This window comes from Dryobates pubescens, chromosome 39, assembly GCF_014839835.1.
Source record: "Dryobates pubescens isolate bDryPub1 chromosome 39, bDryPub1.pri, whole genome shotgun sequence".
In the NCBI taxonomy this organism is placed as follows: Eukaryota; Metazoa; Chordata; class Aves; order Piciformes; family Picidae; genus Dryobates; species Dryobates pubescens.
This window is the reverse complement of record NC_071650.1, coordinates 951577-971931: the sequence shown is the minus strand read 5'-3', so window position 1 is coordinate 971931 and position 20355 is coordinate 951577. Positions and strand designations below refer to the sequence as shown.

At 54.8% G+C, this 20355-nt stretch overlaps 1 protein-coding gene across 12 annotated transcripts in view; it reads left to right on the top strand.

Annotated features, from left to right (window-relative positions):
* The window catches only part of EHBP1 (EH domain binding protein 1), a 186912-nt gene continuing 166557 nt past the window's right edge, over positions 1 to 20355 (top strand). For 11 of the 12 annotated variants that reach the window (XM_054177263.1, XM_054177262.1, XM_054177258.1 and 8 more), the window contains exons 1-2: positions 1 to 53; positions 1158 to 1568. In XM_054177263.1, the coding sequence (XP_054033238.1) occupies positions 1465 to 1568 (104 nt within the window). In that variant the 5' untranslated portion in view covers positions 1 to 53; positions 1158 to 1464. The remainder of the gene's footprint in view (positions 54 to 1157; positions 1569 to 20355) is intronic. The other variant, XM_054177252.1, reaches the window with a different exon arrangement.

Genomic DNA, 20355 nt, shown 5'->3' with positions numbered 1-20355 from the left:
GCCAGCGCCCGCGCCCGCCCGGCGGGGATCGGCCGTGAGGAGCCCGGGGGCAGGTGAGTGCCGCGGCACGGGGGAAGCCGTCCGCGCTGCCCCGCGTCTCTTCCTCTCCCTCTTCTCGGGCCGTCTCTTCCCCTCTTCGCTGCCCGCCCTTCGCCTTCTCATTTTGAAACCCCAACGGCTGCCGGCCGAGGGCTGCGGGGGCCGCCTGCCCGGCGCTGACAGCCGCTGCCGAGACGCAGCGGGGCCCGCCGCGCCCCGGGGCTCCAGGGGACAGCCCCCTGCAGGGGACGTGCCTCGAGCCCAGGTTGCCTCCGTGCCAGCTTGGCTGCCATCCTGCCTTGCCTCATCGCCAGGTGCGGCCACCCTTTGCTTCCCCTTGTTCCTCACGCAGGGGCTTTTTCCTGCGCAGCCGGCAGAGATGCCTCTTTCCTTTGCAGGGAGAGGACCCGCTTGGGCTTCTCTTCTCCCTTCTCCACCTCTCTGCTGAGCGTTCCTCAGTTCAGGATGGGGAGGCCTTTCCATGTCGATGTGATGCAGCGAGGAAGATGGGGAATGCTGGCTGGGCAGCCAGGGCTCGGGAAATGCCCCTTCCTCTGCCATTCTTCTCGCCCTGGCGCAGGCATTTCAGTAGTAACGCTCCCTTTGCTGGCTTCTTGGCTCTTCCCTCTCCTTGGAAAGAGAAATGGGAGCGGGAGGTGTGTGTGTGTGTATGCGTGAGGAAACAACTGTTACACCTTTTGTCATCCAGACAAAGAACTTGTCCTCGTCTCCCTTGTGTGTCCCTCCCTCTGGGTGCATATTGGCAGCACCTCCGCCACTTTGCATTGCTTCCCGGAGATGCTTCCGAGAGGGGTTTGTCGTGGCCGTGACCTGGCCCTTTGTTGTTGCTGTTTGTTGCCAGTTGTGATGGTGCTGATAAAAGGACGTGTTGATATGTTTCCAAACAGACTTGTGGTGTGCATTCCTGAAATTGTTGCAGCATTCTTATTTATTTAATTGAGGGGGGGAGGGCAGGGATGACAACAGGAAGGGGGAGATGTTTTTGTGGTCGGTGGTAGTTGTTTTGCAGGGTAGCAAATCACGTGCAATTGCAGCACTGTGGAGGGGAGGCTAACAGCCAATGCTTTCTTTCACCCCCTGTCTTATTTGTCTTCCAGTCCTGCAGCATCCACATCCTCTACTGTGTGAGAAACGCTGATCCCATGAGAGAACTTCCTTTCAATCACCTGTCTGCTCCTCTGGCACGCTGCTCCTGGCCGGTGATGAGCCGTTCAGCTGGGCTGGGCTTTCCCCTGGAGAAGGGAGAGGCAGAATATGGATTGTAGAGGTCCCATCAAGTTCCTCCTGCGCTGTTTGGACCGTGTCTGCCTGTCAGTCTGCTCCTGCTGAGCACACACACTCTCGAGCCTGCTCTGGCATTCCCAGACTTGCTCCTGTAGAAGAGGACTGGGATTCCCCAGCATTATGGCTTCGGTTTGGAAGAGACTCCAGCGTGTTGGGAAACACGCATCGAAGTTCCAGTTTGTGGCCTCTTACCAGGAGCTGATGGTCGAGTGCACCAAGAAATGGTAAGCAGTGGCTTGTGTTACTCCACAGCAAGTTGCTGGTGCTGAAGTGAGGAGGATGTTGCTCGGTTTGCATCGTTGGGGGTGTGTGCTGTGCCTCCCTGCACTTCCTCCTGCCTGCCCGCTGCAGCAGCGGCCGTGTGGGGTGCTTGGGTCCCGCTCCAGGAGCGCTCGCTTCGCTGCGTGCTCCTCTTGGGTTTGTTCTGGGCTCTTGATTTTCTTAGCTGGCGTTGCTATTGTCGTGCAGAGGATGGTGCAGTTAGTAGCTTGGCATCTGTGCCTTGGTGTGGTTCTTGTTCCTGTTTTTTGGTGGTTCTCAGAGCATTTCCCAAGAGCTGTTTCCCTGCTCGACTCGTGGCGCTGGGTGCTACCTGCTGCTACTGCTAGAGTTGGACTGAGGTGTCTGAGAGGTGGTCAAGGCCAGGCTGGACGAGGCCTTGTGCAGCTTGGGCTACTGGGAGGTGTCCCTGCCCATAGCAAGGGAGTTGGAAGTGGGTGATCTTTAAGGTCCTTTCCAACCCAACCCATTCTGTGAATCTCTGGATGTGAATCCTGAAGTTGGTGGTATTTAAGTTTGGGGTGAATCCTCATTTTTGGTTTTTTTTACTTGTTTTTTTTCTTTTCCTGAAGATGCCTTGTCTTTCCTTCTTATTTTCCATCTGCCTTCCCACCTCTCAATGGGGACAGGCAAGAGGCAGATCCCTGGGATTTGTCTTAAAGCATTTAGTCAGACAAGAATGCTGTGCGGTGCCGGTCCACTTGGATGGCTTTAACAGTTAATGGTATGCTCCTGGCATGTCTTCCTTGCCTGTGCAAAATGAGCTTAAGTAAATCTGCTAGGGAAGACTAGAAGCAGCTTTTCAACAGTCAGGCAGAGAGCTCCATTACACAGATACTGAACTGCTGGTTTATATGTTTGGAATATTGATGTTACTGACGACATTCCTCACAGGGCTGCGGGCCTGTAGCGTCAGGGGACGAAGGAAGCCCTTGTGGATGGAGATAGCCAAACTGCCTTGCAAGAAGTGCAGCCTCCTTTCTAATACTTGGCTTCTCTTCTCGTTGGCAAGTTGGGTGCTTGCATTGGCTGCTCTCACTGCTTATGAGTAATTGCCTCTACACATTTAAATTCTATCTCCTGGAGTTGGAAATCTCCATCAAGTATGTGCTGGAAGGCTGCTTGGGGCTTAAAGAAGCACTGGCAGGCTGAAGTCTTCCTTTTTTATTGAATTCTAACAAGAAGTTACCTTCTTGCCTCATGTTTGCACAAGGAATAGACTTGTTGTGGGAGCTGAACTTGCTCTCCCAGGGTAAACTGCAACTAACCCCAGCTGGAGAAGTTGAAAGAGGCTGTTGTGATGATCTCATGGGATCCACTGCGCAGCTCAGGCCAAGGAGTTTTCCACAGCCAGCTTGGTTTATTTCATGAGCTGGGCCTGCTGCTTTTTTACCTTTTGTTTGCACAAAAGAGGCCTGCTTTTGGCTTTCATTTTCACTTTGATTTGCTCTTTGCTCTGTGGGGCTTGCAGAAGGCTTTAGCCCTGCAGTCCTGAGTGCTGCAGGGGAGCGCCCAGGTGGGATCCGCCACCAGCTTGTGCTCGGTTTAAGAAGTCACACACACAAAAGTTCTCTTGTGAGCAATCTTGTTATTTTAGGAACCTTCCTGCAACTTCCCTTCAGGTAGTTGTAGAGTGTGATAAGGTCCCCCCTGAGGCTCCTCTTCTCCAGGCTGAATACCCCGAGCCTCTCCTCATCAGCCTTTCCCTCCAGCCCCCTCCCCAGTCTGGTCTCTCTCCTCTGGACCTGCTCCAGCACCTCAAGATCTTTCTTGCAGTGAGGGGCCCAGAGCTGCACATAGTGCTCGCGGTGAGGCCTCCCCAGTGTTGAGTAGAGGACAGAATTCCATCCCTAGTGCTGCTGGCCACACTGTTCAAGATGCTATTGGCCGTCTGTGCCCCCCAGGCGCACAGCTGGCTGCTGTCCAGCTGCTGTCACCCAGCACTGCCAGCTGCCTCTCTGCCAGGCTGCCCTCCAGCCACTCACCCCCAGTCTGTAGCCTGCACGGGGTTATTGTGGCCAAAGTGTAGGAGCCTGCACATGGCCTTGTTAAACCTCATCCTGTTGGATTGGGCTCTTCTCCCAGACAACCTGTGACAGGACAAGAGGGCATGGCCTGAAGCTGCCTCAGGGGAGGGTTAGGTTGGAGGTTAGGAAGCAATTCCTCAGGGAGAGGGGAATCAGACACTGGGATGGACTGCCCAGGGGGGTGGTGGAGCTGCCATCCCTGGAGGTGCTTAAGGAAAGATTGGATGTGGCACTTAGTGACATGCTCTGGTCAGTGTGGTGGTGTTAGGTCAGAGGCTGGGCTTGGTGACCTCTCTTCCAGCCTCAAGGGTTCTGTGAATTTACTTCTTGTTTAGTCACTGGGTGCCCACCTAGCAAAATGCCTGTGTGTGAAGTAGTGAAACAGCCATTACAGACCTTTGTTTTGCCTTCTTGGGCACCAAGGCAGGGGAGGTTGGTGCTGGTGTTGGTGATGGGGAGGCAGCAGTGCAGGGCTCAAATGGGGGGGGAAATTCTAGGGGAAAATAACCATGGGGACCAAACACCACTCACAGCCATTGGGCTCTAGGCTTTTCTGCTCTGCTTCCTCTTGTGTGGAGAGCCTGAACAAAGCTGGGCTTTAAGCAGGCAAGCTAAAATCTGCTCTTTTGAAACCCCTATATGAAAAGGACAGGCAATGAAAACCTTCAGACAGTGAGATGGATTAGGAATTGGTTACACAATAGAGTCCAAAGAGTGGTGATCAACGGTGCCAAGGCCAGCTGGGGACCTGTAACTAGTGGAGTCCCCCAGGGATCAGTGCTGGTTCCAGTCCTGACATTGGTGACAGGACAGACAGAGTGTTTGCTGATGATACCAAACTGGGAGGCTTGGCTGAGACACTTGAAGGCTGTGAAGCCATTCAGAGACTTGCATAGACTGAGAGCTGGGCACAGAGGAACCTACTGAGGCTCAACAAGGATCAGTGCAGAGTCCTGCAGCTGGGGAGGAAGAATAAAGTGCAGCAGGACAGGTTGGGAGGGGATCTGCTGGGGAGCAGCCCTGTGGAGAAGGGCCTGGGAGTGCTGGTGGGCAGCAAGTTCTGCAGGGGACAGCAATGTGCCCTGGGGGCCAAGAAGGCCAATGGGTCCTGGGGTACATTCAGAGGAGTGTGGCCAGCAGATCCAGGGAGGTTCTCCTCCCCCTCTACTCTGCCCTGCTGAGACCTCACCTGGAATATTGCATCCAGTTCTGGGCTCCCCAGCTCAGGAGGGACAGGGATCTGCTGGAGAGAGTCCAAGGGAGGGCTGCAAGGCTGCTGAAGGGCCTGGAGCACTGCCTGGTGAGGAGAGGCTGAGAGCCCTGGGGCTGCTTAGTCTGGAGAGGGGAAGGCTGAGAGGGATCTGATCAATGTCTATCAATAGCTGAGGGCTAAGGGTCAGGAAGGCAGGGATAGGCTCTGCTCAGTTGCACCCTGTGATAGGGCAAGGGGCAAAGGGCAACTCCAGCAGAGGAGGTTCCACCTCATCATGAGGAGGACCTTCTTGCCTGTGAGTGTCCCAGAGCCCTGGAGCAGGCTGCCCAGAGAGGTTGTGGAGCCTCCTTCTCTGGAGCCTTTCCAGCCCTGTCTGGCTGTGCTCCTGTGTGACCTGTGCTGGATTCCATGGTCCTGCTCTGGCAGGGGGTTTGGACTGAAGGATCTCCAGAGGTCCCTTCCATCCCCTAACATCTTGTGAGCCTGTGATTCAGCTAAAGCTTTCCTTAACTTTTGAGCAGGCAGGGTTTTGCTTGTGCTGACAGAATCCCTGCTTCCTTCCTCTCTGTCTGGAGCTTGCTTCATAGAAGCAGAGAAGGGAGCTCCCTGTGTCGGCGGTGTGTGGTCAGCGCTGGGGCCTGGCTTGTGTTTGATGGCAGTGCAGGGAGTGACTGTAATGCACTGGCATTGTCACAGGGCTTCTGGAGGGAAAGAATGCCCCATTCAGCTTGGAGAAGAAATGACAATGCACTCATAAACATCCTTGGACTGAGATGTGTCTCTGAGCGATGATTGTGCCCGAGTGAGACAAGCTGGGGGCCTGCCTGTGAACTGCTGTCTCTGGGTAGCTTTCACATTGCTCTGACTCTTCAGAAACCAGAGAATATGAGGGCTTGGCAGGGACCTCCAGAGATCATCCAGTACAACCCTCCTGCCAGAGCAGCATCACCCAGGGCAGGGCACACAGGAGCACAGCCAGGTGGGGTTGGAAAGGCTCCAGAGAAGGAGACTCCACAACCTCTCTGGGCAGCCTGCTCCAGGCCTCCAGCAGCCTCACACCAAAGAAGTTTCTCCTCCTGTTGAGGTGGAACCTCCTGGGTTCCAGCTGGGACCTGTTGTGCCTTGTCCTGTCCCTGGGCACCACCAAACAGAGCCTGGAACCTTCCTCCTGACCCCCAGCCCTCAGCTATTGATAGACACTGATCAGATCCCCTCTCAGCCTTCTCCTCTCCAGACTAAACAGCCCCAGGGCTCTCAGTCTCTCTTCACAGCAGAGATGTTCCAGTCCCATCATCATCCTTGTGGCTGCCATTGGACCTTGTCTAGCAGGTCTCTGTCTCTCTTGAACTGGGGAGCCCTAGACTGGACACAGCATTCCAGGTGTGGTCCCAGCAGGGCAGAGCAGGGGCAGGAGAACCTCCCTAGCCCTGCTGGGCCACACTGACAGGACAATGCCAAGGAGTGACTTATGTTGCAGGATGTTCTTCAGTTTGCAGCCCTGGGTGGTTGCTGCTTGGCTTTCAGTACTTCTGGGTTTGGCTTTTGGTGGTGCTGTTGAACTGAAGCATTCAAAGTAGCTCCTGCCCTTCTTCCTGGAGTTGGGCTGGCTGTGTGTGGCAGGTGCCACTGCCACGCTGCTGGTGCTGCTTCACCCTGGAGCAGGATGATCTTTAGGTACAGCAGCTCATGTCCAGCACAGGCTGGAGCTCCCCCTTCTTGCCCCCTCTGGTCCTTGGCCAAAGCCAGCTGCTCTCAGCCCGCTGCTTTCGGCTGCTGCCGGTGTGTGTGGCACAAGTCGTGACGGAGCGTCCTGTCCCTCTTTGATTAGAAACCCCTGATTTTCAGGTTAATTACCAGGACTGCTTCACTTGTGTGGCATTCTGGCTGCTCCTGCTGACCCACTCCTCATTATTGTGGCTCCTCAGTCCCTTTGAAAAACGGAGCACTGGATTCCATTGGAGCTTTTTCGTTCGACATAAATAGGTGCAGCTTTGGTCTCTAAGATGGATTAGTGCCTCCTGCCACCCTGCACATCTCATGCTTGCCATGCATCATAGAAGCACTTGGTTTGCTTTTGGTGAAAGGCACTTGCTTGGCACTGCTGGAGTCTCTCATCTCCAGTGACTCTTGGCATAAGCTGGCCTGTGCACCCAGCCTGGCCAGCCAGCTGCAGTCCTGGCCTGGAAGGGCTGGGCTTGCTAGGAGAGGGTTAATTTGGTTGCTGCCCTGGGTGCATAGTCATCCATTGCAGGCAGCAATCAGTCTCCTGCCTTTGGCTTGTGCTGCTACACACAAAGTGCTGTTGGGTGCTGGCAGTGGTGGCAGCAGATGGCTGCTGTGTGGGGTGCGGCGTGCTGGGCACGCCTGGCAGCTACGACACTGTGGCTGGTGCAGGGGGCCCAGCTCCATGGCCTCCCCACTGGTGTCTGGAGCTGTTTGAGATGCCTTTGGGTTTCCTGCCAGTCCCAGCTGCCAGTTTGGAGAAGTGCCAAGGTCTGCCAGCCTGGCATGCATCTCTGGTGTACCCTGGAGTTTTCCAGCTGCTGGAGGCCTCTGTGAGGTGACTGAGTCAAGGCTTGTCTGTGGCACAGGCTCAGCCAGAGGAGGCTCACAAGCTGAGTCACAACCACCCCATGAATGCCCCAGGCTTGAGGCAGAGTGGCTGGGGGTGTTGGTTGGCAGCTGGCTGAAGGTGATCCAGGGTGTGCCCAGGTGGGCAAGGAGGCCACCAGCAGCCTGGCCTGGATCAGCAGTGGTGTGGGCAGCAGGAGCAGGGCAGGGATTGTCCTCCTGCACTCAGCACTGGGGAGGCCACACCTGGGGTGCTGGGTGGTCAGTTTTGAGGCTCTCACTCCCAGAAGGACATTGAGGGGCTGGAGAGGGTCCAGAGAAGAGCAAGGAAGCTGGGGAAGGGTCTGGAGAATGGGGTTAGGGAGGAGCAGCTGAGAGAGCTTGGGGGTCTTTAGTGTGTCTTTTGTGCCAGGGGAGGTTTAGATTGGACATTATAAGAAACTTCTTGCCTGAAAGGGTTCTTAGAGCCTGGCAGAGGCTGCCCAGGGAGGTGGTTGAATGCCCACCCCTGGAGGTGTTTGAGAGAGGCAGAGCTGTGGTGCTGAGGGCCATGGCTTAGTCCCAGCCTTGGCAGAGTTAGAGACTGGTTTGGCTGGATGATCTGAAAGGGCTTCTCTAACCCAACCCATTCTGTGACTGTGAACTGGAGGTGTAAATGCTGTTCCACAGAGTACCTGAAGCACCTAGTGCTGAGCTCCAGAGCTTTCTAGGATGGCTTTTATGTTTTCTTATTGTGCTGTCTCACAGTCAAGTACTCAACAATGGCTTCAAGTGTGGCACTGCCAGGTGCCACAGAGAATGGCCTGACTTGGAGCTGAGGTTGCCAAGCTCCCAATATCTCCTCATCTGTTAGGTGCTTTTGTCAGCAAGAAAACTGCTCACCTGAGTGGAGGTGATAAGTGCTTAACAGTGCTGGAGAAGAGGGAAGATAAGGAGGCTTTGCTGCAGAATTTACCACTCAGCAGTGGCTTTAGAGACACAGAACTGGGTCCTCTGTTAGAGTGTTTGTAATCCCTGTCCTCTCTGGTGTGAGCTGCTTGGCTTTGAAATCCTGCTTCAAAATACAGGGACCCCTCATGTTCTCCAAGGGTTAAATTGGTCTCAGTGCTGCATTAAGAGGGGGTTCACTCTGCTCTGCTGAGACCTCACCTACAGTGCTGTATTCAGCCCTGCTGCCCTCAGCACAGGAAAGACATGGACCTGATGGAGAGGGTCCAGAGAGGGCCACAAAGATGATCAGGGGGCTGGAGCAGCTCTGCTGTGGGACAGGCTGAGGGAGCAAACTCCTCACAGCAAACTGCTGGCCAAGCTGTCAGCCCCTGGCTTGGACAGCAGCACTCTGAGCTGGAGGCTGAGCCCAGAGGGTGGTGGTGAATGGTGCCACAGCCAGCTGGCAGCCAGGCACCAATGGTGTGCCCCAGGGATCAGTGCTGGGCCCCATCCTGTTCAATATCTTTATCTATGACCTGGATGAGGGGATGGAGTCCTCCAGCAGCATGTTTGCAGAGGACACCAAGCTGGGGGCAGGTGTGGATCTGTTAGAGGGTGGGAGAGCTCTGCAGAGGGACCTTGACAGGCTGGACAGATGGACTGGAGGTGTTTAGGAAGAGACTGGATGGGGTGCTTGGTGCCATGGGTTAGTTGATTAGATGGTGTTGGGTGATAGGTTGGACTTGATGATCTCAGAGGTCTTTTCCAACCTGGTTTATTCTATTCTTATTCTATTCTATAGCTGGGGGTGTTCAGCCTGGAAAAGAGAAGGCTCCAGGGAGAGCTTAGAGCTGCCTTCCAGTACCTGAAGGAGGCTACAAGGAGGATGCAGAGGGACTGTTCCCAAAGGCCTGCAGGGACAGGACCAGGGGCAATGGTTTGGAATGAGAGCAGAGCAGACTGAGATTGGATGTGAGGAGCAAGTTCTGCACCAGGAGGCTGCTGGAACACTGCAGCAGGTTGCCCAGGGAGGTGGTTGAGGCCTCATCCCTGGAGATACTCAAGGTGAGGCTGGAGAGGGCTCTGGGGAAGCTGATCTAGTTGGGGATGTCCCTGCTGAGTGCAGGGGGTTGGACTGGATGAGCTTTGGAGGTCCCTTCCAGCCCAGACCATGCTGTGCTTCTCTGGTCTGAAGTAGGTTCTGCAGTTTCCAGTCTTTCCTTTGTGGAAATGAAGTCATGCTGAATCATTTTTTTTCCCCCTTTTTCCCTCTCTTTCCCCCCAGAAGGCTGTAGCCATCTGTTTTTCTCTTCCATGGCAGTTTCCTCCCTGGATGCTGCAGGAATTTTAAGTTCTGGCATGTGTTGTGCATGGGAGAGAAAGGAGCCTGTGCTGAGGCTCCCCGCTTCATAGCAGCCTGCCTGCCTTCTGCTCGCTGCTTTCCAGCAAAGCCTTCCCTGCCAAGGGCCACCCAAAGCCCTGCAGTTAACTGGTTGCTGTAGAAATCCATGGGGGTTGTCCCCACAGAGCCAGGCTGTCACATTGCTCACTTCATTGCCTTGCTCCCCAGCCTTGTTAGGTGCTCCCAAAACCCACTCCAGAGGGCTTCGAATTGTTAAGGGCCGCGATAGTGAGACAAAGCCAGGCAGTTGCAGGTCAGCTCAGGATTTTTTGGAGGCACTTTTGGTGTGAGCCACGCTTTTTGTGGTGGGTTGGCTCCTCTGGAGTTGCTGCTGAGATCTGCATTTGTGTGTAAGCTGTGGAGGGACACCATGCCCCCTCTCTGGAGGTGTTCGAGGCCGGGCCGGATGAGGCCTCGAGCAAGCTGGGCTGGGGGGAGGTGTCCCTGCCCGTGGCAGGGGGTTTGGAACTGGATGATCTTTGGGGTCCCTTCCAACCCAAACCATTCTGTGAAGCTATGAAGTTTTCCAGCCTTTCCTTGACATCTTCTCCTGTCCTGGCAGTAACTCTGCTGATTGCCTGAAGCAGAAACGTTTCATTTGGAGCCACGTGTAGGCTGATCCATTTTCATCATCTGTCACTCATTCAGTTTAAAGGTTGAATCACAGAGTGGTCTGGCTTGGAAGGGACCTCCAAAGCTCATCCAGTCCAACCTTCTGCACTCAGCAGGGACATCCTCCACTAGATGAGGTTGCCCAGAGCTCTGTCCAGCCTCACCTTGAATACCTCCAGGGATGAGGCCTCAACCACCTCCCTGAGCAACCTGTGGCAGTGTTCCAGCAGCCTCCTGGTGCAGAACTTGTTCCTCACATCCAATCTCAATCTGCTCTGCTCTAGTTTGAAGCCATTCTCCCTGGTCCTGTCCCTGCAGGCCTTTGGGAACAGTCCCTCTGCATCCTCCTTGTAGCTGTCTTCAGGTACTGGCAGGCTGCTCTAAGGTGTCCCTGGAGCCTTCTCCTTTCCAGGCTGAACACCCCCAGCTCCCTCAGCCTGTCCCACAGCAGAGCTGCTCCAACCCCCTGATAATTTTCGTGACCCACTCTGGACCCTCTCCACCAGGTCCAGGTCTCTTTTGTGTTGGGGGCTCCATGGCTGGACACAGCCCTGCAGGTGAGGTCTCTCCAGAGCTGAGCAGAGGGCAGGATCCCCTCTCTCCAGCTCTGGCCACCCTGCTTTGAATGCAGCCCAGGCTGCCCTTGGCCTTCTGTGCTGTAGGCTCACACTGCTCCTGTCCAGCTACTCCCCACACCAGTTACCTCCCAGTCCTTTTCCTCAGGGCTGCTTTCTATCACCTCCTCCCCCAGCCTGTAGTGATAGTGAGAATTGTTCCAGTCCAGCTGCAGGACCCTGCACTTGCTCTTGTTGCACCTCACAGGGCTCACCATGCCTCCTTGACTGAATGAAACACTCCCAGCTTCTGCTCTGAGTCCTGGGGAGAAGCTGCCTGCTCCTCACTTCCTAACGGAGCTTCCCAAGCAACTCCAAGCTGGCCCTGCTGCTGTGCTGCATGCATGCAGGCACTGCCCTGTGCCTGCTCTGCCTTGGAGCCCACTGGGCCTGAGCTGCAAGAAAGAGGTTTTGTTTCCAGGTTTGGATCCCTGTGAATGCTCTTTTCAGCTCTTTTGTGTGCTGAGGTTAAATAAAATGAAATATCAGGAGGTTGTGGAGGCCTCAGCTGAGCTGAGTCTTCTCTCAGGCTGTATAGTGCCAGTCTGGTGCTTCAATTAGTTTTTAATTGGTTGGAGAGAGCTGAGGGCCCTTTCACAGCTTGGTGTGAATAAGGAGAGGAGGAGGAGGCTGGTAAGGTTGACTGAATCTGAGGGAAGCCTTCCTCTCAAACAAACCTTTCAGTTCCCCTAGTAAAGGCATTCTGCTTGGGTGGCTTCCTGAGAGGGGGAGGGTGGAAGGTTGTTTGTTTACTCCTAGAAGCCTTCCCCACTTTCCTCTGAGGAGAGCCTGTCAAGTGTGTGTTTGTTTGCCTTGCTCCTGGCCCCCCCTTCCACTCCTTGGGGTAGAAGTTGGCCCTGGCAGGCTGCTGCCTTGCTCTGGGACACTCCTGAGCTGCCCTCCGCACCAGGTCTGCCTGGCGTGGCCCGGAGTGGACTCTGAGGCGCAGGAGCTAGGGCAGCTGAACTTTGGTTCCTCCTTTGAAGGTCTGCACCACTCCTGGTGTTGAGAGGCATGCAGCACGAGGGCAGATAAAGCCAGCCTTGTGTTCTTCCTCTTGTCTCTGTCTGAGAAGTGTGTTTCTGCAGCAGGCAGTTGGTGTGAGGTAGCAGAGCCTCTCAGCTGTGTGTTCTGGCAGCTGGGCTCCAGGCCGCTGGTGGCTTTTGGCACCTGGGAAGACCTTGCAGGGACTTGGGAGCTGTGGGTTAAGCAGGAGCTAAAATTAGAGCCATAGCTAACATTGCTGTTGTCTGAAGCTCTGACTCACAAGACTTGCTGGATACCAGAGCAGAGCTGAGATCACAGAGTCCCAGAATGGTAGGGGTTGGAAGGGACCTCCAGAGATCATCCAGTCCAAGCCCCCCTGCCAGAGCAGGGGCACCCAGGGCAGGGCACCCAGGAGCACATCCAGGTGGGTTTGGAATCTCTTCAGAGAAAGAGACTCCACAACCTCTCTGGGCAGCCTGCTGCAGGCCTCCAGCACCCTTGCAGTGGCAAAAGTTTTCCCTTCTGCTCCCAGTGTGCCTTGTCCTGTCACTGGACATCCCTGAGTCTGCCTCTGTCCTCCTGTTGCTCAAGAGTCCCTGTCCCCTGGCAGGATTGTCCTCGGATGTCCCTGGCCTGTGGCAGGATTGTCCCTCTGATGTGGCTGTGAGCAGCCTGATGTGGTATGAGGTGACCCTGCCCATGGCAGGGGGGTTGGAACTGGACGGTCCTCGAGGTCCCTTCCAGCCCTGACGATTCTGTGATGCTGTGACTCCATGCCCCTGTCCCGGAGCGGGGTTGTGCCTCAGCTCTCCCCTGCTCTGCAGCGGAGGCAGGGTGGCAGCAAGGCTGCCTGCGACCTGACTCTCCCCTGGGCTCTGCGAGGCGGGGAGGAGCTGCAGCCCCCCCGGGGGCAGTGCCGGCGCCTCCTGCCCCGCTGCAGCCGAAGGGCTGAGCTGAGCTTCAGCTGCGAGAGCATCGCAGAGCGCTTCGGGTCCTGAGGCAGTCCCTGCGCTGTCTCTGAAGGGCTTCCAAGTGCAGAAGCCTCTGAGATGAGTCACAGGTGCAGGCTCTTCTGAGCTGCAGCTCCCAGCCGCCTGCAGAGCTGTGGGGATGAGCAGCGCCCAAGCCATTCCCCTTTGCCCGTTCAGCTTTTCCTTTTTAGTGGGGAGGCCTTGCTGGGGGTTCTTTGTTGTTTCTAACTCCTTATTACTTAAGGAGACTTTCTGGAGGCTTGCTCCAAAGCCGTGGCCAGGCTCTGCAGCTGCCTAAGTGCCTGCAGCTGCGGACCTGCTGCGCTCCCGGGCTGGGTTGTTTTCATTGGAGCACAAAGTGGTTCCAGGTTTTATTTCCTAGGCACACTGGGTCGCTCTCCTGCAGCCCCACTGGGGGCTGTGTTGTTGCTTGAGCTGCTCTGGCAAAGCTGATCTTGACTTTCACAGGATCATACAGGATGCCAGGGGTTGGAAGGGACCCAAAGAGATCATTGAGTCCAAGCCCCCTGCCAGAGCAGGGCCATACAGTCTAGCTCAGGTCATGCAGCAACACATCCAGATGGGGCTTGAAAGCCTCCAGAGAAGGAGACTCCACAACCCCTCTGGGCAGTCTGTTCCAGTGCTCTGTGACGCTTACAGTAAAGAAGTTCCCCCTTGTGTTGAGGTGGAACCTGCTGTGCTGCAGCTTACATCCATTGCTCCCTGTCCTGTCACAGGGAGCAAGTGAGCAGAGCCTGTCCTCTCCCTGCTGACCCCCAGCCCTCAGATATTTATAAACATTTATTAAATCCCCTCTAAGTCTTCTCTTTTCCAGACTAAAGAGCCCCAGGTCCCTCAGCCTCTCCTCACCAGGCAGTGCTGCAGTGCCTTCAGCAGCCTTGGAGCCCTCTGCTGGACCCTCTCCAGCAGATCCCTGTCCCTCCTGAGCTGGGGAGCCCAGAATTGAACTCAGTACTCAAGATGAGATCTCAGGAGGGCAGAGTAGAGAGGGAGAGGAGAACCTCCCTGGATCTGCTGGACACACTCTTCTTAATACACCCCAGGATCCCATTGGCCTTCTTGGCCCCCAGGGCACATTGCTGTCCCCTGCAGAACTTGCTGCCCACCAGCACTCCCAGGTCCTTCTCCACAGGGCTGCTCTCCAGCAGATCCCCTCCCAACCTGTCCTGCTGCAGTTTATTCTTCCTCCCCAGCTGCAGGACTCTGCACTGATCCTTGTTGAGCCTCCTTAGGTTCCTCTGTGCCCAGCTCTCAGTCTGCCCAAGTCTTGCTGGGTGGCCACTCAGCCCTCAGCTGTATCAGCCAAGCCTCCAACAGATCTGTTTTGAAAACTGATTTCAGAATCACAGAATCATTTGGGCTGGAAAAGCCATTTTGGGTCATGGAGCCCAACTCTAACTCTCCCAAGGCCAGTTCTAAACTCTCAGCTACTGCATCTCTGCCTCTTTCAAACACCTCTTTGACTTTGCTGGCCAAGTGTAATGTCTGTTTCCAGGGACAGCAATGTGGGGGCCTTTGAAGACTATCACCTCACTTTTGACTCCCAGATTAGGAAAAAAATTTCTTTTTTAGGAAGAAATTCTGGGCAGTGAGGGTGGGGAGACACCAGGGAGGCTGTGGCTGTCCCCTCCCTGGAGGTGTTCAAGGCCAGGCTGGATGAGGCCCTGAGCAGCCTGGGCTGGTGGGAGGTGTCCCTGCCCCTGGCAGGGGGTTTGGATCTGGATGATCTTTGAGGTTCCTTCCAAGCCATGCTGCTGCAGCTCCTTCCCATGGTGCCATCTCAGCCAGCCCCTGCAATGCCCCTGCCCCAACAGGGGAGGTTTGCTGTGTGGCTGCTGCCCGCTGGGTCAGAGCTGTGGCTGCCGGCTGGGGGGCAGTGGCTCTTGGGGTGGGAGACACATTTTGCTGGCTGTGCAGCTTTGCTGGCAGCATGTGTTCTTCTCCACCTGCTGGGACATGCCCTGGCAAGCTTCCTTGTGGGCCAAGCAAACCAGAGAGATTCCCTAAGTCAGCCCTGGGCTTTCCATTAGCCGTGTTGCTGTCTTCTGCTGTAAGATGATAGCTGCTCTAAGCTTTCTCCAGGGCTGAGCCTGGTGCCTGTGGGTTCAAATCCAGTGTCCCAGAGTGACTTGGCCCTCCCAGCTGTGCTTGGGAAGCGTGTTTGCACAGCCAGGGCTGCTGCTGCTGCTATCAAAGGCCTCGGGAACTGAAGACAGTGGAGCATCTGGAGTGCTGAATACAGCTGGCAGCACATCGTATGCTGCCACTCAGCAGGCACTGTCAGCTTCCTTTGCTTGCAGTGGCTGCTCCTTGAGTAAACTCTGAGTGCCTTTGTTTATGGCAGGCCACAGGAGGAGGTTTCAGAGGAGGGAACAGAGCTGTCACAACAGCTTCATTCTCCTTCCCAGTAACCACCCAGCTCAGCAGCCTGTATCCTTCCCAGCCAACTCAGTGCTGCTTTTGTCTGTGGTTTATTAGCAGAGGACTTCACCTTGCCAGCTGCTGGTGATGCCTGCCGTGGTTATAGGTCTGGAGGGTGGGGGAGTTAGTTGGTTTGGTTGTTCTTAGCTGCTTGGCTGTATTTTTCATTTCATTCTTTTGTGGTTGTGCCTATGGAGAGCTGATGCAGAGCTTTGTCTCTTCCTGGTAGCTAGCAGTAGTTATGTGATGCTGTGAAAAACTTCCACAATATTGTGTCCAGTCCTGGGCCCCTCAGGTCAAAAAGGACCTCAGGGAACTGCTTGAGAGAGTCCAGAGCAGAACTCCAGAGCTGCTGCAGGCAGTGGAACATCTCCCTGTGAGGCCAGGCTGAGGGAGCTCTGGGGCTGGGAGCAGAGGAGCCTGAGGGCTGCCCTCACTGCTGGTGATCAAGGTGTGCAGGGCAGTGTGGGGAGGATGGAGCCAGGCTCTGCTCAGGGATGCCCAAGGACAGCACAAGGGGCACTGGGGGCAAGCTGGAGCAGAGGAGGTGCCACAGGAGGGAAGAGAAGGGGAAACTTTGTCAGTGTGAGGCTGCTGGAGGCCTGGAGCAGGCTGCCCAGAGAGGTTGTGGAGTCTCCTCCTCTGGAGCCTTTCCAGCCCCATCTGGATGTGTTCCTAGGTGCCCCTGCTCTGGCAGGGGGCTTGGACTGGATGACTTCTGGAGATCCCTTCCAACCCTTAACACTCTGTGAAATTGTGGAAGTCCTTTTCCTCTCCAAGTGCAGCTCCTGGCTGGCTGCAGCCCTTGCAGTGTCTCTTTAAGTCGAGAGAGTGCATATTCATCAAACTTCCTCTTGCATTCCTTTATCTTGGACAGGGAAGAAAATAGTGAGAATGGGAAAGGCCTGACCCATTTTTCACCACTTCCTCTCATACCACAAAAAAGCAGAAGAATCCAGCACAGTGCTTCTTGGTTTTGAAGCATATTTGGGATGGTTCCTCTTTGCTGGTAACACTTTAAAGGTGCTCTTTAAATATCTCTGTGACTGGTGCTTTCACACACACAGCCTGTTTGGGGGATTTGTGCATGAAGGAAAGAGAATTTGGGCTTGCAGGCTTTTCTGGGGTTGATTTTCTGGCTCAAATGGTTTCCTTTACTCCCTTTAGGTGGCCAGGCTGAGCTCCAGTGCATGCATACCCTTTCAGAACACCAAGACACAGAGAAGGAATTATTTTCTTTCCCATGAATTCCTCCCCCCCAAATATAGTAAATGAATTTTAGTTACTGGTTTGGAGTTTATTTTGGGGTTTGCTTTGATTTATTTTTTTGTGTGCTTGGTTTGTGGCTTTTGTGTTTGGTTTGGGGTTTGGTTTTTTTTTCTCCATTTTGAGCTGAAAAGATTCACAGCTTTACAGACTGCACTGGGTTGGCAGGGAGCCTGCAAGGGCATCCTGTGCAACCCCCCTGCACTCAGCAGGGACACCTCCAGCTAGAGCAGAATACACCTGAGTTGAGCAGGGCCAGAAATGGCTCTGTCCTTACAGCCTCAAGCCATCTCCCTGCTAAATGCAGTGGCTTTGACATGGTGGAAGTGTTTCATGTCCCTGAGGTGCTCATCATTGCAGGGAAGGCCAGGCCCTGCCTCTCCTGGTGAAGGCAGTTCCTTGCTGTCTGTGAGCAGCTTGCTGTGCTTTGTTCAGACAGATGTTTGCTGAGCCAGGCCCCCAGAAGTCTTGTGACAAAACGTGCCCACATGAGAATGGGAACTCGGTGTGTCACACTGAGCTTTGGGACCTGGTTTTGCTGAGCAAGCACCATGCCCACATGTGGTCTGTATGCAGCAGCTCCACTGCTTGGCTGTGCATTTGCAGTCCTGTTCTGCCCTGGTAGGCAGGAGGCAGCAGCCTGGAAGGACATCATCTAGAGATGTTCAGTTTTGGGGCTCCCAGCATAAGAAGGACATGAAACTGCTGGGGAGGGTCCAGAGGAGGCCACAGAGATGCTCAGAGGGCTGGAGAACCTCTGCCGTGGGGACAGGCTGGGAGAGCTGGGGCTGTTCAGCCTGGAGAAGGCTCCAAGGAGATCTTAGAACAACCTTCCAGTACCTGAAGTGGTTCCAGGAGAGCTGGGGAGGGACTTCTGGCAAAGGCTGGGAGTGATAGGATGAGGGACAATGGCTTTGAGCTGGGAGAGGATGTGGTCTGAGTAGAGGGGGAGGAGAACCTTCCTTGAGCTGCTGGCCACCCTCTTCTTCTTGCACCCTAATATTCCTTTGCCCTTCTTGGGCACCAGGGTGCATTGCTGTCTCATGGTTAACTTTTTATCAGTCAGGACTCCCAGGTCCTTCTCTGTGGAGCTTCTCTCCTGCGGGTCAGCCCTCACCTGTCCTGGTGCCTGCTGTTGTTCCTTCTTGGGTGCAGGACTCTTGCCCTGCTTGAACATTATGAGGTTCACCTCTCTCCAGCCTGTCCAGGTCTGGCTGGATGGCTGCACAGCCTGATGGTGCCTCAGCCACCCCTCCAGTCTGGGATCATCAGTGAACTTACTGAGGCTCCGCTCTGTCTCTCCATGTCCCTCAGCCTTGTCCCAGAGGCCTGCTGGGCAGCGCCGGTGCCGCTGGAGCGTGGGCGCCGCTGGCTCGGAGCATCAGCCTTGGCAATCGCAGTGCTCCAGAAGTAAAGATCTTAACATTGTGCAGGCCTCAACTCTTGAGCCTTGTTTGTTTTGAAGATGAAAAGTGGATTTCATCCCAGCTGGGCTGAAATATGTGAAAAATCTGATGCAGCAGAATCTGAGGGGGTTGGGTGCCCACACATCTCTCTTCTCCACGCTGATGACTCTGCACATAACTGCTGCTGCTCCTCCTGAACTCACCACACCTCACATTGATTCCCATTCCCTTCTTGGTTGCTTTACAGAGTGGGTTTGATTCCCTGGGCTTCTTTGACCCTAACTAGACAGATGAAGAGGGCCTACAGGAAAGCTGGGGAGGGACTTTTGAGGGTGTTGGGTAGTAATGGGACTGGGGGGAATGGATCCAAGCTAGAGGAGGGGAGATTTAGATTAGACCTTAGGAAGAAGTTCTTCATCATGAGGCTGGTGAGACACTGGCACAGGTTGCCCAGGGAGGTGGTGGAAGCCTCATCCCTGGAAGTTTTTAAGGTTGGGCTGGATATGGCTGTGAGCAACCTGCTGTAGTGTGAGGTATCCCTGCCCATGGCAGTGGGGCTGGAACTGGATGCTCCTTGAGGTCCCTTCCAACCCTGACAATTCTGTGTGATTCTGTGTTGCAGCTCCAATTTGGAATCTAATCATTCACAGTCATCTCTCTTCCTTTCATTTGGCTCTCAAACCTTTTGCAGAGCTTCACATGGACATTTTCCTTCCCCTTTGTTCTCCTTCAGAGGCAGTTCCTGCAGCCCCCAGTGTGGTAGGAGATGTTTGCCTCTGTGAGGACATTGTTCATGGCTTGGCCCCACCAGGTGTGGCAGTGAGCTGGAGGGGCTTTGTCTTTTCCTGGGAGGGGAGGATGGCTCTCAGCACTTGGGAAGACTAAGAGGAGGTTTTGCTCCAGGAACCCCCCCCCCCAGTGTCCCTTTTTATTCCCCTTTTTCCTTCCAAGGAGAACTCTTTTGCACATTTGTGTTTCCAGATAGCTGGAGGGTTTTTTTTGTTTAAATCAGAGTCAAACTGAAATCTGGGGGGAGACAAAAGGAGTTAATCTGCATGCTCCATGGGACAGAGGGGCTCTAGCTCTTCATCCCTTTGCCTCATTGGATGGTACAAGGCTGGAATCCTGCCTGCAAGGCATCGAATCCACTTAACTAAAAAGCTGGACAGCATCCAGGCATCCCTTGTGGGCCTGCAGATGTTACTTTGTGGCTAAGCCATGCTCAGATCCTTCAGCTCACTAAGCAGCCATCAGGCAAAGTCACCATCAGGCCTTTCACTGGGGGATGGAGAAGGTCTAGATTCTGCCTGGTTAAAGCACAGGGAGCTGGGAGAGGGCAGCAAGGTCACCAAGGTAGTGACCAGGCTTGGTCTCCAGTTACAAGCTTGGTGTGTGATGGGCAGCAATCAACTGCAGACTTGCAAATTGTTGATGTGTTGGGCTGCACCCAAAGCAGTGTGGCCAGAGATGGAGAGAGGGGACCCTGCCACTTCACTCTGCTCTGAGCAGTGCTGTGCTGGAGCCATCAGCCACGCCTGGAGTGCTGGGCTCAGTTTTGGGACCCTCACTGCAAGAAGGACATTGAGGGGCTGGAGAGGGTCCAGGGAAGGTCAAGGAAGCTGGGGAAGGGTCTGGAGAAGAGGGCTGGGGAGGAGCAGCTGAGGGAGTTACCCCCAGCTCCCTTTAGTGTGGAGAAGAGGAGGCTGAGGGGAGACCTCATTGCTCTCTACAGCTCCCTGAGAAGAGGCTGGAGCCAGGTGGGGGTTGGACTCTTCACCCTCAGACCAAATGATAGGAGTAATGGAAATGGCCTGAAATTGTGCCAGGGAGGTTTAGGTTGGAAGTTAGAAGAAACTTCTTGCCTGAAAGGGTTCTGAAAGCCTGGCAGAGGCTGCCCAGGCAGGTGTTTGAATGCCCATCCCTGGAGGTGTTTGAGAGAGGCAGAGCTGTGGTGCTGAGGGCCATGGCTCAGCCCCAGCCTTGGCAGAGTTAGAGACTGGATGTTCTGGAGGATCTGGAAGTTGTCTTCTCCAACCCAAAGGCTCTGTTTGTACTCTGTGCTTCCACAAGTAGCAGTTTCTCGCCACAACCAATCCTGTGAGCTGCTTCCTCTCACCAAAAGCTGTTCATCCTTGGTCTTCAGTGGCCATAACTAAAGTTAATGGCATTTGCAGTTCTTTCCAGCAGCAGATTCTGAGCAGGAGTCACTCAGAGTTGCTTTTGCCCCCAAAAGCTGGGGCAAGAAATCCTGGGTCACATTAGTTTCATCTGCTAAAAGCTCTGCAAAGCTG